Source organism: Anopheles arabiensis, chromosome 2 (assembly GCF_016920715.1).
Source record: "Anopheles arabiensis isolate DONGOLA chromosome 2, AaraD3, whole genome shotgun sequence".
Taxonomy (NCBI): Eukaryota; Metazoa; Arthropoda; class Insecta; order Diptera; family Culicidae; genus Anopheles; species Anopheles arabiensis.
In genome coordinates this window covers 16900268-16920000 of record NC_053517.1, presented here as the reverse complement: position 1 = coordinate 16920000, position 19733 = coordinate 16900268, and the positions used below count along the sequence as shown (strand labels likewise).

The 19733-nt window shown below is 47.9% G+C and overlaps 2 protein-coding genes across 4 annotated transcripts in view; one reads left to right on the top strand and one right to left on the bottom strand.

Annotated features, from left to right (window-relative positions):
- The window catches only part of LOC120896196 (protein Pixie), a 2922-nt gene extending 2812 nt beyond the window's left edge, over nucleotides 1-110 (top strand). For both annotated transcript variants that reach the window (XR_005738408.1, XM_040300157.1), the window contains one exon: nucleotides 1-110. This exon is cut by the window's left edge. The gene's annotated coding sequence lies outside the window, so the exon portion shown is untranslated.
- A 263-nt stretch (nucleotides 111-373) lies between these two features.
- Nucleotides 374-9303, bottom strand: LOC120896198. 2 transcript variants are annotated; one of them, XM_040300160.1, is made up of 4 exons: nucleotides 9180-9303; nucleotides 4611-5150; nucleotides 2152-2435; nucleotides 374-2078 (listed from the first exon to the last, which is right to left on the bottom strand). In XM_040300160.1, exons 2-4 carry the CDS (start codon nucleotides 4873-4875, stop codon nucleotides 1245-1247), a joined length of 1383 nt encoding a protein of 460 aa, XP_040156094.1. In that variant the 5' UTR covers nucleotides 4876-5150; nucleotides 9180-9303; the 3' UTR covers nucleotides 374-1244. The 2 variants fall into 2 exon arrangements, with proteins under 2 accessions (XP_040156094.1, XP_040156095.1); XM_040300161.1 differs by having other exon boundaries at nucleotides 9048-9235.
- Between the last annotated feature and the right edge of the window lie 10430 nt (nucleotides 9304-19733).

The window sequence follows — 19733 nt, the reverse complement described above, 5'->3', positions numbered from 1 at the left end:
TAAATTTCTTATACAGCTTGTTTCGGTTTGAAGTGACCGTGTTTTTTGCTTTTTCAATACAAATAAAGAATGGAGTGTAATTATGTGGGGGAGACCAACAAAACAAAACATCACCGGTTGCTGTGTTCCTGTGTTAGCCCCGTGTTAGCCCGCCCTAGCCTAGGCTCAAATCAACAGTGTGTGTGTGTTGGTAGCTGTGATAGTGAAACCAAAACAAATTGTCCCACCCCAGGATGGTATGCAGCGGCACCGTTAATCCGGGCTCCGAAGGTCAGGTTGTGTTACGTGTCGTCAGGACGTCAGGCAGAGCGAGGGAACGAGCTGTGTCGGCAACGCGGAAGCATTCCTCCCCTCCCCCCCCAGAAACGACTCATCTGTAGTAACAGCTGTTTATTGAATCGAACAAAAACAGATCATCTTACACTAGGCGGTTTTGTTTCTTGCTTATCGCATCAACAACAGGTTTAATTGGTAACTACTGATCTAGCAAACTCTGCCCCAATCCAATCGATCCGTCCATCATCGCGGCGCGGCTGATGAAGCAGTGAGCGGTGTACACACACCACGTGGCAAGTGGTCCGCCGCATGCGTAGGCACAAATTTGTATTCCACCGGCCCATCGATCGGGAATTCGATCTTCCGGTTCTGTCCGCCCGCCCGGTTTCGCTTAGTTTTTCTTCTTCTTCTTCTTTTTGCAATTGCGCAATCGCCGGCCGATGCCAATCTGCGGAGCGGGGAATTGTAAACGTTGCGTTTTTGTTGTTGGTTGTTAGTTGCTGTCGGTTGCACTATCTTTCGGAACCGGGCGTCGTGCGGTGATTGTCGACTTAATACACAACCACACACACACACATACATACATACATACAAACGCACACATAAGACGCCTGAAATGCGCACTAACCGGGTACGGTACTATTTGTAGGAGTTGTTGTTCTTTCTACTGACTAAAGCATAACACAAACACTGTACAGTGGCCGCCCCGGGGAGGCGGCGGCGGTGGTGGTGATGGAAGGTACACAAAACGGGTTGACTGTACTGGATGGGCGACATCGAAATGTTGCACCGAGCGCGCCCTTGAATCCAACACCGTGCCACTATCTCGCCTATGTCCCCTCCGTGCGCCATCCCCCCCCCCCCTCCGTCTTCTTCTCCCCCATTCGGGCAGCGTTTCTGGCACATAGACGCTCCAATCGCGCGTGAAATGCCACCACACCGCTGCCGGCTGGTGCCCAACATCCGCCCTAGATGCGGTCGCTCTTGAGCCGCTGCAGCACGCCTTGATCGTACATTTCCAGGACAATGTCGCGCATCCGCGTGTGGTAGTCGTTCGAGACGATCTGGGCGATGCGCTTGTCGTGCTTCTTCGTCTTGAAATCTTGAATCGTGACCGCGTCCAGGTCCGGTATCTTGTCCGGGTTGAAGGTGACGGCCGGCAGCAGCCACATCGCGATGCCGAGCCCGTACGGCAGGCAGCGATCGTACTCGGCCCGCAGCCGGGCGTACGAAAACTGCTCCGCGTAGCGGCGCAGCAGCGCGGCGGCCGCGGCCGGCTCTTCGCACGCGCAGAAATGCTCCCCCAGCGCCGCGAGCAGCGACTGGCGGTACTGCAGCAGCAGCTCGGGCACGTACTGCCGGCGCATCGAGTGCTCCGTGCTGGTGTACAGCAGGTGCAGTATGTCCAGCACCGGCGTGGTGCAGCGCATCGTCTGCAGGTCGATCAGCCGGACGTGCTGCCGGTCCGCGCTAAACATCAGATTGTTCACCCACGTGTCGCCGTGGCAGATGACGCGCCAGCCCTCGTCCATGCCGTCGCACACCAGCGCGGACATGATGCGGTACAGCCGGCCGGTGAGCCCCTCCACCGCCCGGATCGGGCCGTCCAGCTCGCCCTGCTCGCCGTTGCTGTACCGCAGGCTGTCCAGGGCGCCGCGCAGCGACGACTCGAGGGAATGTGTGTAGAACTCGGCCGCCTCCGGACAGTACACGATCTCGCGTATCTTCGAGCAGACGTCGGCGTACTCGTGCGGGTGCGCGTGCTTCATCGCGAGCGAGACGGCATGCAGTTTCGCCAGCTCCTGGGAGGGGATTACGAGACACAATTAGTCAGTTGCAAAGGTTGGTTTTGATCCCCCCCCCTAGCAGACTTACCTTCATCACCGCAATGCAGTGTTCGTAGCTCAGCCCAACCCGCCGATCGAGCATGGCGTACCCGCTCGTGGTCAGATCCTCCAGCACGATCCGATCGCCGTGCTCGTCGCTGCCGGCCGTCACGCACTTCGGGTACGGCAGATCGTACGGCGATATCCGCTGCAGCACCGGGACGATGCTCGCGTACGCGGTGATCTCGTTCTCGAACGCGGCATCGCACCGGAACAGCCGGCGCCGGTTCGGGTTGGTAATTTGACGCTTAAAAATCAGCGAAATTGTAAACACTGCGAAAAGGAGAGGGGAGAATGGTTTGGCAAACAATTAGAGCATGCCACTGTGGGTATTACAACCGCTACGCAATAGGGCGGTGGGATTAGCGCACAAAGCGAGCGCACAACGCGAGTGACGCACGCATCGACGAGCGCACGCAGTGACGTTTGGGCGCACGATGCGCAATTGTGCGATGCAGCGGAGATGCAGGCATTTTCTAACTCCGACTCACTGCTTCACTGACTGACTCGAATCGGCAAAGCCAAAGCAAACTTCGGTGGTGAATGAATCAATTGCTCGGGCCAGCCTTCGTCCGCCGCGCGTCAGCCACCCGTGTGCGTACAACCGCACAAATAAGCCGATGCGCTTTAACCTATTTAAACGCGTCCGTTGTGTGTGCCGCCGCTGATACCGCTACCCAGTCGGCAAAGTGGGTTAAGCTTAGAGAAAACCTTGAAATAAATTTCGTCCGCTCACGCAGCGAGGTGGACGGCAAACTGCCCGGACAAGCCCCCCCTCCCCGCGTTTTGCAGGGAGGGAAAGAAGTTGCAGAAGCGGCGGCGCTAGCGGGGGATGGACTAGTTTTGGTGCACATATGCAAACATTAATCTTGCGCGTTGAATGCCAAACGGTGGATGTAATAGAAAAAAGAGGGAGAAAAACGCCTCGGTGCCCGCGTGGCTTCCCCTTTTCGTGGATCGATAACACCGGGTGGGGTGCCGCATGGGGTTTTGAGGGTCTTGCGTCCTGCTTGTACTTGCAGTTGCACTCCCGATGCAGCATGTGCAGGTGGGGTTTGCCAATGGGTGGTTCTTCAATGAAAGTGGTTTTTATTTTGCTCCTTTTCTTTCACCATTTTCCCTTACAAATGAAGAAGAAAAACAAAGAGCCAAAGCAATTCCGTGTTGGCCTATTTTGAAAACGTTAAAGGTGGAAGATAAGAGAAAAGATTAAATTCTATTTTTAGTACACTAATACCAGCAAAGGTCAATGAGTCGCACAAGCAGAAAATTTCCAGTTTCTTTCTAAAAATTTCCATACCGAGTTCGAGCGACTGGTTCGACCCCGAATGACTCATCTGGGCTGGTGGTAGAATCGTAAAAACTTCCAACCACCCCCCCCCCACCCCACCCACCTCCCTCCTGCCTGGTTCATATCGAACAAATGCAGCGGGCTACTGGCGCCAAACCGAGGTCGTTGCATTTCACTGCCATTGAATCACACACCCGTACGTGTGTGTGTGTTTGTATGTGTGCCAGTGCATTGTTATTTGTCGCTTCCGTTCCACCGCCGAACTTGACATTGAAAGAAAATTCGCTCCTGCTCGTAACGGAACCGACGCTTGTGTGCGCGAGAGGAATCGATTTCTCGCCAAGACCTGCATCAACACCTTGCGAGAACGAATTGCATTTGCGCGGGCACCAGCGTACAGAGGAAGCAAACAGAAAGGGTTCCCCTTTTTTTTAAATGGCACATCGCACCCGAAGGCCATTTAAAACTGTGCTTTCTTACCCCGTGCATTCGTGTGTCCCTTTCACGTAAACTTCAAAAGTTACTGGGCGTCTCCACCGCGGTGCATTTTCTTCGCGAGCATTGCGAGCCAAGGAGGAGTGCAGAGTGAGTGGAGGTGATGGGTAAGAGAGCCTTCCTCTTCCGCTCAATGCACATTCTTTACGGTGTGAAAACCCGGCTCTATCTATACGAGGCATCCCGCGCGCCCACACAAAAAAGGGGGAAGGAAAACCCCCCCCCGCGTTGTTATTGCACCCGGTCGATGATGTTGCACACCGGTGGGTTGTGTGAACTCGTGCGATAGAGTGCAATCGAGTGAGAGAAAGAGAGAGAGAGAGAGTGAGAAAGAAAGAAAAGCTCCCGGTGAAGGTCGGTCATTGCTCAACTTAGAACTTGGGTGGCCGCGGTTCGGTTGTGTTCTACGTGCGAACCGACGCGTTCTTTTGGGCCACTCACACAGCTGCACTGGTGTTGTGCGGTGGAATGTAAAATCACACGTACAACAAGGGGGTGATAAGCTGAAGCAAACAAAAAACAACACACATACCCACGCAGTCACACAAAAAACGGTTGCATGCGTTCATGTTTTAAAATTCAAACGAACATTTGATTTGTTGTTACTCCACACACGCACGAAATTCCCTCGTTTTTCCTTAAATCCTCCAAACTTCACTTACCGTGGTTTCGCCCGTCGACCGATTTCGCCTTACAGTGGGCCTTTACCCGCTTGATGATCGACATGTAGTTGTCGCCCTCCCGGCTGCCCGGCCCGCAGTCGACCAGGTCGACCGACAGCGTCTGCCACAGGCCCGCCTGCTGCTGCATCCGGATGATGTCGACGATCGTGTCCTTCCGCTCGATCATGTACACGTCCCGATCCTCGTCCACGTACATGCCGACCGCCACTTCTTGCTTCATCCTGACGGCTGTGCGGGCTTGCATGTGAAGGCGGCGGCAATGGGGGAGAGTTTTCTGTTTGTTTTGGGGCAAGTTCGCTTCAACCGGAATCGCTTTTGCTTTTGCTGTTGCTGTTCTTTACGAGTGGGTGTGTTTGTGTTTATAAAGCCACACTTGCCTATTTCGCTTACCACACACTTCACTCACTCAGGTACACGCACACGCATCAAAATTACGCAAAATTAACTCACACGCACACACACACACTGTAGTGTGTAGTATTTTGGCGGTTATTGCTGCTGCTGCTCAATCACTCACCGCTACAGAGAGAGAGAGAACGCACAAATGGACACGGATCCATGGATTACTTGGATGCATGGCGAGTTTGTGGGGGGTTGTTAGTGTGTCTCTTTTCACTCCCCCCTGTAGTTGCACCGCTTTCGAACGCTTTAAATGCCATCAAACGCCACCGGGGAAGGGAAAGTGCAACCGACACTGGCACGGTCCGCGGTACTGTGTTTGGCGGTGCTGAGAATGGCCGCGCGCGCGTCTGTGTACTGCTTTTTTTTCTTACAGCACCCACCGTGTGCACCGAGGCGAGCGCACACACCGCGCCAACCGAGAACGAAACGCACACACACACACACACGCAAGCATGCACACACTCCACGTCCTTGACCAACGACAATACGTCACGCCGTCGTGTGGGACATCACAATTTCACTCACAGCACAGCCTCACCGAACGAAGGGGGAAACAAAACAGCAGCAAACCGTCGTCCCGAACGGGTGCGTTCACGTGTGCCGATTGTACCGTACTGTTCCAGGCACCAGTAACTACCACTACTACCACTACTACTAGCGAACGGGGATGCAACTACACCAGCAAAGCGGAGACCACGGCCCCGAACGACGGTACGGCCGTCAAGTACGAGAGGGAAAGTGCACACCACCGGCCACGGAGGCTGACAGCGAAGTGTTTATTATTGCATCCACCGCCGATGGCCGAAGCCGAAAGCGGCGAAGCTTTGGCAGGGCGAGCCAGCGCACACACTCACACACACTCGCTCGTGCATTCGTAGTAGGCAACGACGATGACGATGGCTAGCGAGAGCGGCAGCGGCGGCGGCGCAACACACAACCGAAACGCGCCACAGCAAACGCAGACCCAACTGCGGGTGTACTTAGCGCATTTCGGTAGTGTGTGCTTTATCGCCGAGCGGCCGAGTCGAATACACACACACACGCACGCACGCTCTCTTCGCCGTTCCCTCTTCCCCCGCCTCCGCACCACAATAACCCACTTTTTTCGGTGCTTTTGCGTGTGAGTGTGTATGAGAGAGAGAGAGAGAGAGAGACCGACGGGTTTTTTTTTTGCGTGCGATTGCTTTCCCCCGGCCTGCTTTGTTCACCGGTGCGTGAATTGTGCGTAATGCCGCGCGCATCGTGACATTCACGCCGCGCGCTTCGTTATCGCAGGGCAATGTGGATTAAGGGGTGAAGGGGTAAGATGGAAGTGAGAGATGTACAAAAAATAGCGTGTGTGTGTGAGAGAGAGAGAGAGAGAGAAAGAGAGAGAGAGAGAGAGAGAGAGAGAGAGAGAGAAGGGCTTTAATCTGTGGTTTTGATTAGTAAACTATGAATAAACGCCCCACGAAAGCCACGACTGGAAAACCGGACCGGAGAGTAGTGTTCTTCCCCCCCCCCCAGCCCCCCTCCCCTGTGTGTACATACGTGCTGGGGTTGCGAGTGTGTGCGTGTGTGAATCTGAACCACCGAAACCATCAAACCACGTGCGTCCTTGAAATTACACGGAGAGGGCATCGAACGAAAACGGTGCGCCGCACCGGTGCGTTGCCACTCTGCACGACTGCGCTGGACAGCAAGCGCGCTCTCTCTCTCTCTCTCTCGCTTCTTTTGCCGCGTAAGCGTGCGTCTCAGAAACACACACTCTATCTCTCTCTCTCTCTCTCTCACGCACGCTTGATCTCCACCGCGTGTTTGGCGCCGTTAGACGCCGCGTTGTTAGCGGGCATTGTGTACGCGTGTGTGTGTGTGTGTGTGCATCAAATGCACTTGACTTCAATACGAGAGCCACATTCTTGGACGCGGCGCGGCGTCTCACCCCACCCACCGGACGATCGGAGCGACCTGCCGTGGCGCGATCGCAGGTCGGCGAGGTCTGTTCACCTTCGCCGTGTCGACGATCTCACATCAATCGAAATCTCCTCAATGTATCCGTCGGTGTGTGTGTGTGTGTGTGTGTGTGTGTGTGTGTGTGTCGGTGTGTGCTTTTGGTAGTAGGTGTCATCTGCACCCTCCTCGTTTCACCACCCCGGTCATCCTGCCCCTGGCGTTTACTTCCTTGCCGTGACCTTCCCCGACCCCACAAACAGCCCGAAGGGGTGGTTGCTGGTTCCGTTTTGGGGGCAATGTGGGAATGTTGTTTATCTTTCACGTGTGTGGCATAGAAAGCGAGCTTTTTGTTGTTGTTGTTTTGTTTGTTTGTTTGGCTGTATCGTTGGGAAACGCTGCCATTCTTGCGCTCCTGCGTTTGTTTGTTTGTTTGGGGCCGGTCGGGGGTCTAATGCGTCTTCTGCTTCTTCTGCTTCTTCTGCTTCTTACGCTTTTACGGATTAGCGAAGGGAGGAAGCGAGCAGCTCAGCGGGTGTGTGTGTGTGTGTGTGTTACATGACATGGTGGCCACCTTGACATTGGGGCCTTGAATGTCATATTTCTAAGTGATCATAGCCAGAGCCACTTGCCGCACACAAACACACACACACCGGTTGCTGGGATGCTGTGGTGGGCCGGTCGGTCAATGTCGTTGGCGCTTTTGGGAAAGCTTCAACCACTTGGCCCCACTTGCTGCTAGTAGTTTTCCTTTAAAAAAGTGGGAAACGGAAGGTCAATGTACTGTGATGGTAAAGACTCACAGGCGCACGGCGCCTTAGCAGCGCCCTGGCGGCTTAGCTAGACTGATGGTAATCACATATCACCACCCTTGGGGATAGCTTTCCGAAACCCGAACCGAAATGTCACGGAGCAGCATCGTGGGCACAAAAGCCCTTGACCGGCCAAAAGGTTAGCCGGGCCTGGACCTGGTGGTGGTGTTACGAAATTTGGAGAACGCTCTAGAAACAGGTTCGCTGCGACAGTCGGACAGCCCCCTACCCACCCCGAAAGCTTGGGATGGTTGGGAAGTTTCTGACTTTTCGGGCGTCCGCTTTGCCCCTGTGTTTCGAGCCACCCGGTCTCAGGCTCTGGTCCCAACTGTTGACCCCAAATCGGTTGTACGCGCTTGACCCGCAGTGCGCCATGTTGTGTCTGGTCAGGGACTCCCAGCCTCGGCGATGGTGCAACGGCTGCAATACTGCCCGAGTGTCCTGGCTGTTTGGTCGTTTTTGCAACGCATAAGATTGTAGTTTCGTTTTCGTTTTCTTTTTCTTTTCTTTTGTCACCCGCTGTAAATCTCACCCCAAACCGGCCTAGCCTTGAAGGAATGGTGTCAGCGAAGCTTTTTGAATGTGCAATGTGCGACGCCACTGCGCGGCGCAAGCTTTACTTTACTGGCTGCACGGGGGAGGCTCTACAGTGCAGCGATTGGCAATTGGCAGGCTTCCCCAGGCACCCAGACACCCGATTATTATTCATATTGAGCGTGTGCGCACACACACACACACACACACGCATGATGCAATCGGTTTAGGGAAGATTGATTGTACTGAAAAGAAAGTTTACGTGACATTCGTAATTGCGCGAGCGCACGCGCGCGCGCGCAGCCAAATCCGCAGCCGCAACAGGATGGACTGGCGGCGAAATTATGTCACCCCACCCCCCACCCCCCCCACAGACATGCGTGTGGTGTCGCGTTGCGATTGCATAAATGGCCGATATGGTTTGGCAATGTTTTGTGGCATGTCCCGGGATTTCTGTCTTCGGGCTTTGTGCCACCGTGGTCGGCGGGAGAAGAATTGGGTTTGAATAAATTTCTTTAAAACAATACCAATGCGCCATGTAATCGATGCTGTGCGCGAATAATAAATAATTTGGAAATAGCCCATAACGGGACGAAATTGTCTGGCCGTGCTGGGTCCATTTTGATTTCAACGCGACTACCCCGAGTCATTGCCCAACATTGAGAGCTTTTTCTTCGGTCGGGAATGAAGATCTTCCGACATGAACGATCGCGAACACTATTCTTCACTTATTGCTCACACAAAAAGATGAATTTCCAATTTCCGATTTCTTCTTCAGGATTGAGGCCGAGCAGGAGTAAACACTGTTAGTAGCAGGGGATGGAAGAGTCCCGTGTGATGCCGCTTCTAGATAAGAACCACTGTTACTCACTGGTTACACCCGTCCGGCACTAGCAAACGCACAAACAAGATTGACTGGATGGAACGTTCCCGCTGCTACAAATATAGCTACTCAGCCCGGGGAAACAAATAGTTCTAACGAGCTGGCGTAGCAAACACGCTAGTTTCTGTACAACTGTTTACGGTAATCGATGCTGTTGTAATTACAATTTACCAAAACAAAGCCCTTTTTGCAACAGGTCGGTACAGGTTCTGCCTACTACCTTTACGGCCCTTTGGCACGGCGCTGGATAATGTTTCGGGGCCTGGCCTGGGTTACTGGTTGTAAAAAGTAAAATAAAATATAATTAAAGCAGTAAAGCTGCCAGCTATAAAATTTGTAACAAGCGATGATTAGTAGTGCTGAGAGCGTTTTTAAATCATCTCCATTTAAATGCATGCTTCACAGATAACACGTGTTTGCTAATTACTCGCTAAGGATAATTTTAAGTAGTCTATGGTAATGCTTTTATGAGAGCTTTAGTACACCTCCATAAGCGTTGGCGTAGCACCATCGAACGGCGACGAAGTATGTAATGTGTGTGGCTAATAGTACGTTTACTGTGCAAAGGTTACAAAGTAATTGATTTGCATCAGTTCGAGAAAAAAAAAATGCCCGTGAACAGTGTTGTTTTTAGAACGTAGACGATTTTAATTACTTTTCTTGTTTTATTGGAAAATGAAACAAGCGAAGTTCAATGACCGATCATCGGGGAGACGCGTAATAGTGACCTCCCCTACGTTTAAAGCGTAAAAAGTAAGCAAGATTGGTTGATTTGTAAACAACTACAGCATACACTAAGAAGCTATTCTACACGTACGTAAGAATCTTTTTAATTTTTACTGCGTATACTTAAACATTTAAATGATTGCACGATTACTTCAATAGTGTATCGAAGAAAAACACATCATTTAACTATATCAATAGTTTAGTATATGACACTAAAGAGGCCACAACGTAAAAGGAAACAAATTGTGCAGCAAAATAAAACAGATCTATTTAGTCGAAGCAACACCAACGTCTCTTTGTATTCTATTGTTTGTACTACTGCACCAAACAGTAGATCACCAAACAGTCTAGACTGTTCTCGTCCTTAGTAACGTCGATTGAGCAATTGGTACATACGATTGATAACAAATGAGTAGGTACTGCTGCAATCTGCTTTGTGTACTACGTGGACCAATGTCCTTCGAATAACCTGAGTCTGTTTTGTTTAAAACGCTGAATGGTACTACAATCACTTTACAGCTGATAGAGCTCTTTTGTGATCAGCCGGAGTAAACACAGTGGTGAGTGTGAATACTTCCCCTGAGGAATGTCTTTTTTTGTAAACACTGTGTTGTAGAGTTCTTATGTCCTTCTTTTAAAATGTGAAATATGACCACATATATGTTATTTGATTATCCTGCAACACGTGTTCTTCTTCATTTGCTCACTGCTTGGCACCACCACCACCTTGTCGTGAGCACAAAACTCGCACACAATGGAAAGTGCGTGCAAATTGCATGGAAAGCTTGAATGCGAGACGATGTTGGCTTTGCATGCAACTAAAGTCAGCGCTTCTCAAAGTGTAACTGGGCAGCTTGATTTAGGCTTTGATTTATTTTAGTAAAAACTCAACAACCGTTGTCGGTCAAGGCCTGCCTGTAGCACTTGTGGGGTTGGCTTTCAGTGACTTTTTTGGATTACCGCCCATAGCAGGATAGTCAGTCCTACGTATGGCGGCACGGTCTATTTGGGGCTTGAACCCTTGACGGGCATGTTGTTAAGTCGTACGAGTTGACGACTGTACCATGAGACCGGCTTACATGTAATATTTTGTTGTAAATTTTAAAATAAGAAAAAAAATAAATTCGAATGGCTGACCCGATCGTGATGATTAAAAGTACAAAGGTAATATTAAAACATGTTTCTTTGTGGTATTTTATTGTTCAGTATAGTGCATTAAAATCGTGTTTTTCACTTTTTTATTTAAGTTTTTTAGTTTACCTTATTAAATGTTGTTTGATGGTAATTAGATTCATCCTACTACACGTATTATTCATACATTGTACCATGACTTAATATTTATGATTTTCTGAACATGGTTACTGGTATTATTCCAAGAATATTGCGAAAAATACAACGTGGCGAGAGAAAGATAAACAGCAACAGAGAAAGAAGGCAAAGTTCACCTTATCAACGAAAAGAACCAGGGAAGAGCGCAATCTAGAGCGTAAGGTGCATTTAAGAGAATTGATGAGAATAATGCTCGCAAAGCACGGCGATGTGACGAGCATTACATTTTCATAGCCAAAAGCAAGTGACTTCAATAAAAAAAACGTGTCATAATAATAATACCATTAAGATGTATTATGTAATATTTGATACTGCAGTATGTTTCAATCGATAAGTGCGGCATTTTGTGCTTGGTAGTGAGCATTTGACGTTATCGGTCATCGGTGAATCACCTGCATAGATGTTCTAGATTGATTGTCCAGACGATCAGGGAATGGATTTATCATACAGAAAATGGTGAAGACAAAGACCTTTGGAAGGTGGTCACACCAAGCTCATGCAATGAGAAGACGATTTGTAAGGTGAATATTCACCTTTTCAGGCGGATCTACCGGATCAAACTCACAAAGTATTATAATCAAGTAGATGTTTTCACTATTATGTCATAGTGTCACTTTTCCTATTTTCATTCCTTTTTGCACATTTGTAGTAAAACACAAACAAGTAAGTTGTTATCAGATTTCAAATTTTTATTTTATTCTTATCTTAGCAGAACGAATGGGTTTGTTCAATTTAGTTTTCGAGTACCTTTTTCCCCCGTTGTGTGTTTTCAAAATATAAACAAGCCCTATAGTAATTTGTTTTTATATTCAATAGCTTTTCTATCCCACGTTTGAGCGAGGGAACTATAAAGTTGATGCACTCTCGTTAGTGTCTGTTAACATTGAAACGCCAAAACAACGTACTTAACATTTTGCCTGCCTCGAGCATTATTTAAGGCACCCTCGTGTAAGTCTACTATTTAGCTAAATCAAACGCATCCAAACCGATCTCATTAGCAAAAAACACAATGGAATTGATGAGAAATTTCAGGAAGCAAGGGTTAGACTTGTTACCGTTGCTTCAACCACGATAGCAGAGCGCAGATATCGATCAGAGATTTCTTCAAATGATTAACGGAAGAAACAACCAACCCCAATAACAAGTTTGCCCTTCGCCGTTCGTCTGCTGATCGGTTAGCGATTGTAACTAAACCAACGCACCACACACAAACATACACACATCAGTTCTGTCTTAAAAAAAACGAGGTTTAGAAATTAAAATTCAAAGCGTCCCGTTGTAACATTCATCAAAATTCAGCCTCTTACCTCCAACGGCAATGGTGGTGGGGGAGTTTTCGGGCTTCTACAGGCATTCTACAGCAATTCGTTACACCTATCAGCCTCGGTTCTCCTCCAAACATCTCTCTCTCTCTCTTCCAACCGCCCTTCCTACCCAATGTCGGTGGTTTGACATCGGCGAAATGTGCGATCCGTGGTAAATTCACGCATCACATTAAGGGTCCCGGAACGGGCCTCGCACACGAAACGGGGGAAAAACTGAATTCCGTACGTCCCGTGGAAAAGCTGCCGGGGAAGATTGAAAACCCATGACAAAGCCGATAATCTTCCTTTGTCAAGGGTACGCATGCCGATGAGTTTTATCGCAGGAGCGACGGTGCCGCGAGTGTTGCTGTTCCACAGCAAAGAACAATAGATTTCGATGCCGACAAAGTGAAAATTAAAATGTTGTTTTTGGTACTGATACTGCTGAAGGTATTGTTTCGTGGTGTGGTTTTGAAAAATTGTGTGCTGGTCGGGTTTAAATTAGTTGGGTTTTGTTTGTTCGCTATCTTTTCGGGGAGATAAGGTTCATAGCACTCGCAATCTATGTTTATTTCGATACTTAGAGGAAGATTTCTCACATTTCTTCTCTAAGATAAGAACAGAATAGAATAAAAATACCCGCAACTTGTCATTCTAATAGCTAATTCGTGTTGTTGTTTATTAGTTTAACTTACCATACTTTTATTCTTCTCTTATTCTTGACCATCTTTCCCAAATGGTGAAACGCATAATGGCACATTTTCTGAAAGTAAACAAGAAAAAGAGCCTTTTTGTACTATTTTTGTGAAGAGATGACCAATAAACAATTGCTAAAAAATATCGATGGTACTTCTGGAAGTGGTTAAAGAATTCGTGTATGGATGATGCATCAATATTTGTTGTTGTTAATTAATTTCAATTGTTTGTTAATTTATTTAAACATTATCACTTTACGACACTACATATTTGTTTGATATAATATTGATAATTTGTTAGTGAAAACATCGTACAATCGTACACCCAAACCCAGGGAGAAACAAATTGCTCAAAACGTTGAAAATCAGGACCAGATTTTCAAACAAAGTTGTCATTTTTGGAAATTATGTTAATTATGTTATGAAATCATGTTATGTTATATTGTTCAAAAAATGTTTATTTGTCCGTAAATGTGATATTTGTTATGGTAATCATTTTTTGGAAATCCTATAGCACTATAGAAGCGTTATTTCATAGTTTAATTTATGATTGATTGTAATGATTGGCTATGAAATTTAATGTTGATCCTATAAGTGATTTTAGCGGCGTTCATTCGTTGAAACTATTTATATTCAAACTATTTTTTGCACTTTTTAGGCAATTTTTGATATGAAAATGTAAAGTAAATATGGTTTTTACGTCTTCACGAAGCAGTTGAAGAGCAATTGTACAGAATTTAGGTATTTCGCTCATTGAAACCACTATGCATTCAGTTCGCAAGAAGACGTCTTACTTAGTGTCGCTTTGCGATGCACAAAAGGACATAAGGCGAAGAAGCAGAGGAGGTCAAATTTTAAACAATGAAAATACCCAGCAAGCAAAACCCGAACCGAACGGACAGTGACAATTTAAACGCTACATTCAGGTGCGTTGTCTAGCGTGTTATTACTTTTGAGTGGATTGTAATCATTGGGTACGAATTGCGCGCGCAAACATTTCCATTCATACCAGTGCAAATGCAAAAAAGTGCAACGAGATCATAATAAACGGGCGGGATAGAATGAACTGGTCGGCGGCCAGCACCATTTTGCAGCTTTCGGTCTTCTTCAGCTACCACGCTGAGCGCTGAGTGCTTGCGGTGGTTGTCGGATGTCAATCAAGAACTTATCATTGAAATTACTCAAAATAATGAAACCACCGCACGACACACACACACACGCAACACGTCCGCACGATGGCTGCCGGGTAATTTGATGCATTTAAAGTAATTCTGATGGAAAATTGTAGGCCGATTTGTTTGCCGTTGTTGCTTTATTCAAAATGAAAACAAAAAGGAAATGTTGCTGGCGATTCCCTCTCCCCCCTCTTTCCTCCCTCTTCCCCTGCCTTACTGGCAGCTTCGTGTGTGAGCTGAACGACGACGAGACGACGAAGTGCATTGCATTGCCCCGTTTGATTGATTGCACCGTTCGACTAAGAGGGGAAGGAGGGGAATCTCCCGCGTAAACGTAATCACGAACCCGAAAGGTCTGTGAAGAAACCTTTAACAACCATCCGGTACACCAATCGGTACACCTGTGCGGGTAGTGGTAGGGGCGAGGGAGGAAACGATTATTCCGGTGATTTGATGCAAATAATTTGCTTAGAAATGGTGACCGGAATTAGATTGTTAGTTAGTTGTGCGATGGCTTTGTGTGCACGCTGGCGGGGTCATTCGTTCCTCTTCTTTTTTTTTGAATGAAAAAGCCTCGTGCCGATTGTGGTTTGGTATGAAGGTTGGATTACACGACGCAACCACCGCTATCATTATTGTGATTATTGCATTGCAAACAGGCCCCCCTCCCCCGCCCCTACACCTTCCGAACCGCGCCGTAGATCAAAACGATGGCGGCGACAGGCCGGAGAAGCGATCGAGCGCACGATCAAGGAAGCCTGTCGCCTTGAAACGTGTAAGCAATGCCTTGCACAATGAGCACTGCACAAAGGATGCCCACCAGGGAGCGGTGCGGCGGAATGGAAGGAGGCGGTGAGCTTAATTGTACAACTGCAATTTAATGCACCTCTTGGTTGCGTTCGCTGCACTCGTGCAAGGTGCATTTATCGCCATGCGGTTACGTTGAGCAGCGCCAATCGGGGCCGAGCGTTTCGTGCACGATCGAGACGGAGGGCGTGGCGTTCATCGGTGAATGGGAAATGGCAAAACAAAACAAAACAAAAATCGATGGAGCAACAAACGGCAACAGAAGCAACAGATTGCTGCACTTTTCAGTGCTGCTTTTGGAATAAACTTTACAGCTAATTTATGACAATTCTTGATTGCATAAGGGAACAGGACCTTAACATAAATTTGTACTCGATTCAAAAGGAGTTTAAATCTTGGTTATTTTCTTTTTTTCTCTCACTCTCTCTCTGTTTTGCCAACAATCGATCGGCCAATTGCTGCACGATGGCGTACAAGTTGGCGAGAAAATGGTACGCAACTAACTGCAGGGTTGGGTTGAGGTTTGATTGCGGATTTTGCGGAAACATTTGAAAGAATAAAATACTGATTTATTTATGGAATAATAACGAGCTTTTCCTTTTCTTTATGTATCCTTAGATCTTTCTTGAAACATGTAGAAAATAGTTGAATTTTACAATTATCTTTTAGGTTCTTCGTATGGTATAGAGCAGGGGTCTCCAAACTTTTCAGTTCGCGGGCCGCACTGCTTCACAATCAACATTGTCGAGGGCTATTTTGACGCTACCTTTAGAATGAGTGGATGTTCAAATCTCGTTTTAATAAGAAAATACCAACAAAATATATAAAATTTCTGGAGCTTTCTTTTATTGAATCTTGATTTTCGTCTTTCAGAATTAAAAAAATAAATTTTGATTGGTTAGTCAGAAAAGAAAACTATTTACATTAACCTTTACCTAGTCATCGCGGGCCGCATTAAAGGCTCTTGAGGGCCGCATGCGGCCCGCGGGCCGTAGTTTAGAGACCCCTGGTATAGAGTAATACAGAATAATTTGAAGCGTTTTCTTGTCCCTGCAGCTCAGCCCTGCATCGTTTTGTATACAACAAACGACAGCAGCTTGTACGAAGGCATATTATATTGCATACGATATTGCATAAATGGTTTCCTGCAATGGATTTAAAGAAAAAATAAAGCCAGTCCTTGGTTAATGATGTTTTCAGCATTTTCTTGATAATAATGTAAATTGCACTTTTATAATGTTATTGTTTATTAAAATAAATTTATCTACTACTAAAATTCATTTAAAGAGTTTGTAACAGCACTAAGACAATGAGTGCTGGCAAGATACTGTTTGATTATACATCTATTGCATTGATCTGTAGTGACCGCACGCTGCATCTGATAAACATCACCCCGAGGCGTCCGCATGCACTCTTTAATTATTTATAATTTATTTGTCTCCAGTAAAACTTCCCGGTACCGTGCACACTGCACTAGCTGCTGGCTGTTACAATAGAAAATTATACACTTTGAAACAGAGTACGCTAGCGAAAGGGCATAAGCAAATGAAGTGTGCTATTATTATTATTCTTGAACAAGCACACCGAATCATTTCCTCGACTCGTTTCGTCATTCTAATCTTAGCGTAAAACTTTGAATGTATTAGCATCGTGCTGGACCGAACGGTTCCGGCGATTGATTCCTGCAATCTGCTTCAAACCACAATAAAGGCTTTCGTTGGAATATAGTGCAATGCAATAATTTTAATTCATCAATAACAAGCTTCACACGTGTGTACAACGTGTCTATATCATCCAGGCATCGTTCGGATACAGTGCTGTTGTTGATCATCATCGACGCATCCGGGCAGTATCATCAACAATCAATGCCAAATGCCATCATCGCACCGGGGACAGACCTTTACCCGAAGCGAACGATTCTCCTACACACTGACTTCAACTCGAACAACCAAATCGAACGCACACGGAACTGTCCACAAATCCGATTCACCCGCACTCCCCCCGGTTGATCGAACTGGCACACTATCTGCCCCCCTGCTATTACACCTCTCCCCTCACCCAAATGCTACAAATCCAGCCCTGGAAAGCCACTTTACCCGGCACACTGTGCAGGCGCGCCATCGTTCACACATCGTCCGCTTTATTATCCAGAAATTTATGTTTTAAATGCTAATTGCTCACTCTTTTAATCCGGCATTTCCACGATCTCGGGCTGGAGCGAGCACGACCGTGACATGCGCGAGAGAGTAACAGAGAGAGAGTAAGAGGAGAGGGCGACAAAGAGCGCGAGAGAAAGGGGATGAGTACGATATATATGGGATACCCCCGGTTGGATGGCCAAAGGCGAAATTTATAATCCACAGCTTCGTTCGTTAATGTTCCTCAGTGTTCGCTCGATTGGAGGCTCCTCTTCAATGCTTGGGAGTATCACTCGTACCCTACCCCCTTTCTCTCGCCTTTTGCTTTCCCGTGATGCTTTCCCCCACTGCAGTGTGGAACATTCTGCAGGGCGGCGGTTGGTGCTTCCAGCGATGCGTTTTCCTTGCGCCGTTGTGACGATTGCTCGACGATCCATCCCATCCTATCGTGTGTGTGTGTGTGTGCGTGTAAAGTGTCGTCCTTTTGTCGTCGTCCCGGTATGCGGACGTTGACCAAACAGCGAACGAGCAGGATGATGATTTGCCACCGGGAGTACGATTTTCAAAATGGAAGATTCGCTTTTCCTCAACCAGAATGCATCCAGCACCAAACCGGCGGACAAGTGTTGCGTGTTCGGCGCAAAATGGAACCCACTGAACCTCCCCCCCCACCCCTCCTTCCCACTTTCAATGATGGCGCAATGTTCGACAGCCAATCGATGCGTAGATGGATGGGTGAAAACACGAAATGGGCTTCGAAGTGGTGGAATGTTGTTGTTATGGGTGATGCCTTTTCTTTTCCCCCGTTTTGCTTTAGCTCCGTAGCAACGAAGTTCTTAAGCAAGCACACACACACCAGAGCCAAGACATAATGAAGCGAAAATGCATTGCACAGAAGGAGCAGGGGGAAAGAAGAAGGGGGCGGGGGAGTCGGAAAAGGTGTTGCAGTTAAAAACCACACACCAACCACGCCACGGCCGCGGCCCTTGAAAGGCTGGGCGGTGAAGCGCTCGGCCCTGAACGCCGAAGATGATGAGGGCTACAGAAAGGCATCAAGATGAAGAGTAGCAGAGAGTGAGTGAAAAAAGAATCACAAAACACACACACACACACACACATGCACGCAACTGTGCAGAAATATCGCGCCAAAGGTTACTGGCTTGCAACCAAACGGGCTGCGCCGAGCGCAACGCGATTTATACGCAACTTAACGCAACGGGTTTGCTCGCGCGCCATCGAAAAAAACGGCACGCAACGCCAAGGATTGAAGCTACGACGCCTTAACCGTGCAGGCATGCAAAGCCTGACTAAACTGGCGACTGGAAACGGGCGTACGTAAATTAAACCAAACAGCAAAATAAGGAGCCCCAGCAAGAAGGAAAAAAACCCCGGCCTGCCCATGTAATCCAGGTAAATATGAAAACAAATTCCGCGCGGAGATGATACGCGCGACGATGATTGGCGCAATGGCCCTGGTTACGCGAAGCCGGGTTAAATTGCCGGCCCGCTGATGATCATCGCGGTGTGCTGATGGTGGTAATGATGATGACGTTCATCGATGCCGGGGCCAGCGCTCATTTGTGCTCCAATCGATTTGCGGCGGCGGCGGCGGAAGACGAAGAAAATGCAAATGCAAACTTATTGCCCCGTTTTTTTGTTTGTCTGCAGCGCTATTTCCACTGGGATGCCAAAAGCGAATCGTTTGCACCACTCGATCGGCAACAGAAATCAAACCGAACAACAAGAAAAAAAAAACGGTTAGTGGGGGGAACACTTGGATAACATAAAAATTGCAAACTTCGACCGCTTCGACTGCCATCGTAAAGGGATGATGGTGGACGACGTGCATCTGCATACACACACACGTACGCACGCAGAAGGATGCATTTTTGTGCTTGACGCGACAGCCGATAATCCACCTCTAACCCTCCCTACACTGTTGCTTCCCAACCCGCAAAAGGGGCACTTCGATGCCCTTTGAAGCCCTTTTTGCAGCAGTACTCTTCATCTGATGAGTGTTTTCGCTGTCGGGAGTCGATCGCAATGGCTGGTTGGCGGTGTGGTACCGACAACGGGGCCAAGCGGAGCCAGCGAAACGGCCGTCTCTCTGCTGAACGACCGATCTGGGCCGAAAACGATTTCGATTGAAAACGATGCAAGATCCGATGCGCGATCCAGTACCCGCGGGAAGATTTAGCGAGATGAGATATTACTGCATTCTTATTATATACGCTTGGGTGCGTTTTTTTTTTAGTTTCGTTTTGTCGATCGTGGTTTCATTCCCATTTCACTTGGTCTTTTTTACCCACTTTGCGGGTCCCTGCGGGTTTTTTTTTTGTAAACTCTTCGCCTCCCTCCACCGACCGAC

What these genes read in the sequence shown, in the direction of transcription:
- LOC120896198 (XM_040300160.1), bottom strand. Translation starts at nt 4,875, where the DNA reads ATGCAAGCCCGCACAGCCGTCAGGATGAAGCAAGAAGTGGCGGTCGGC. An exon ending in GGTCGACGGGCGAAACCACG is followed by an intron (nt 2,436 to 4,610) that starts GTAAGTGAAGTT and finishes TCCTTTTCGCAG; the next exon opens with TGTTTACAATTTCGCTGATT. An exon ending in ACTGCATTGCGGTGATGAAG is followed by an intron (nt 2,079 to 2,151) that starts GTAAGTCTGCTA and finishes ATCCCCTCCCAG; the next exon opens with GAGCTGGCGAAACTGCATGC.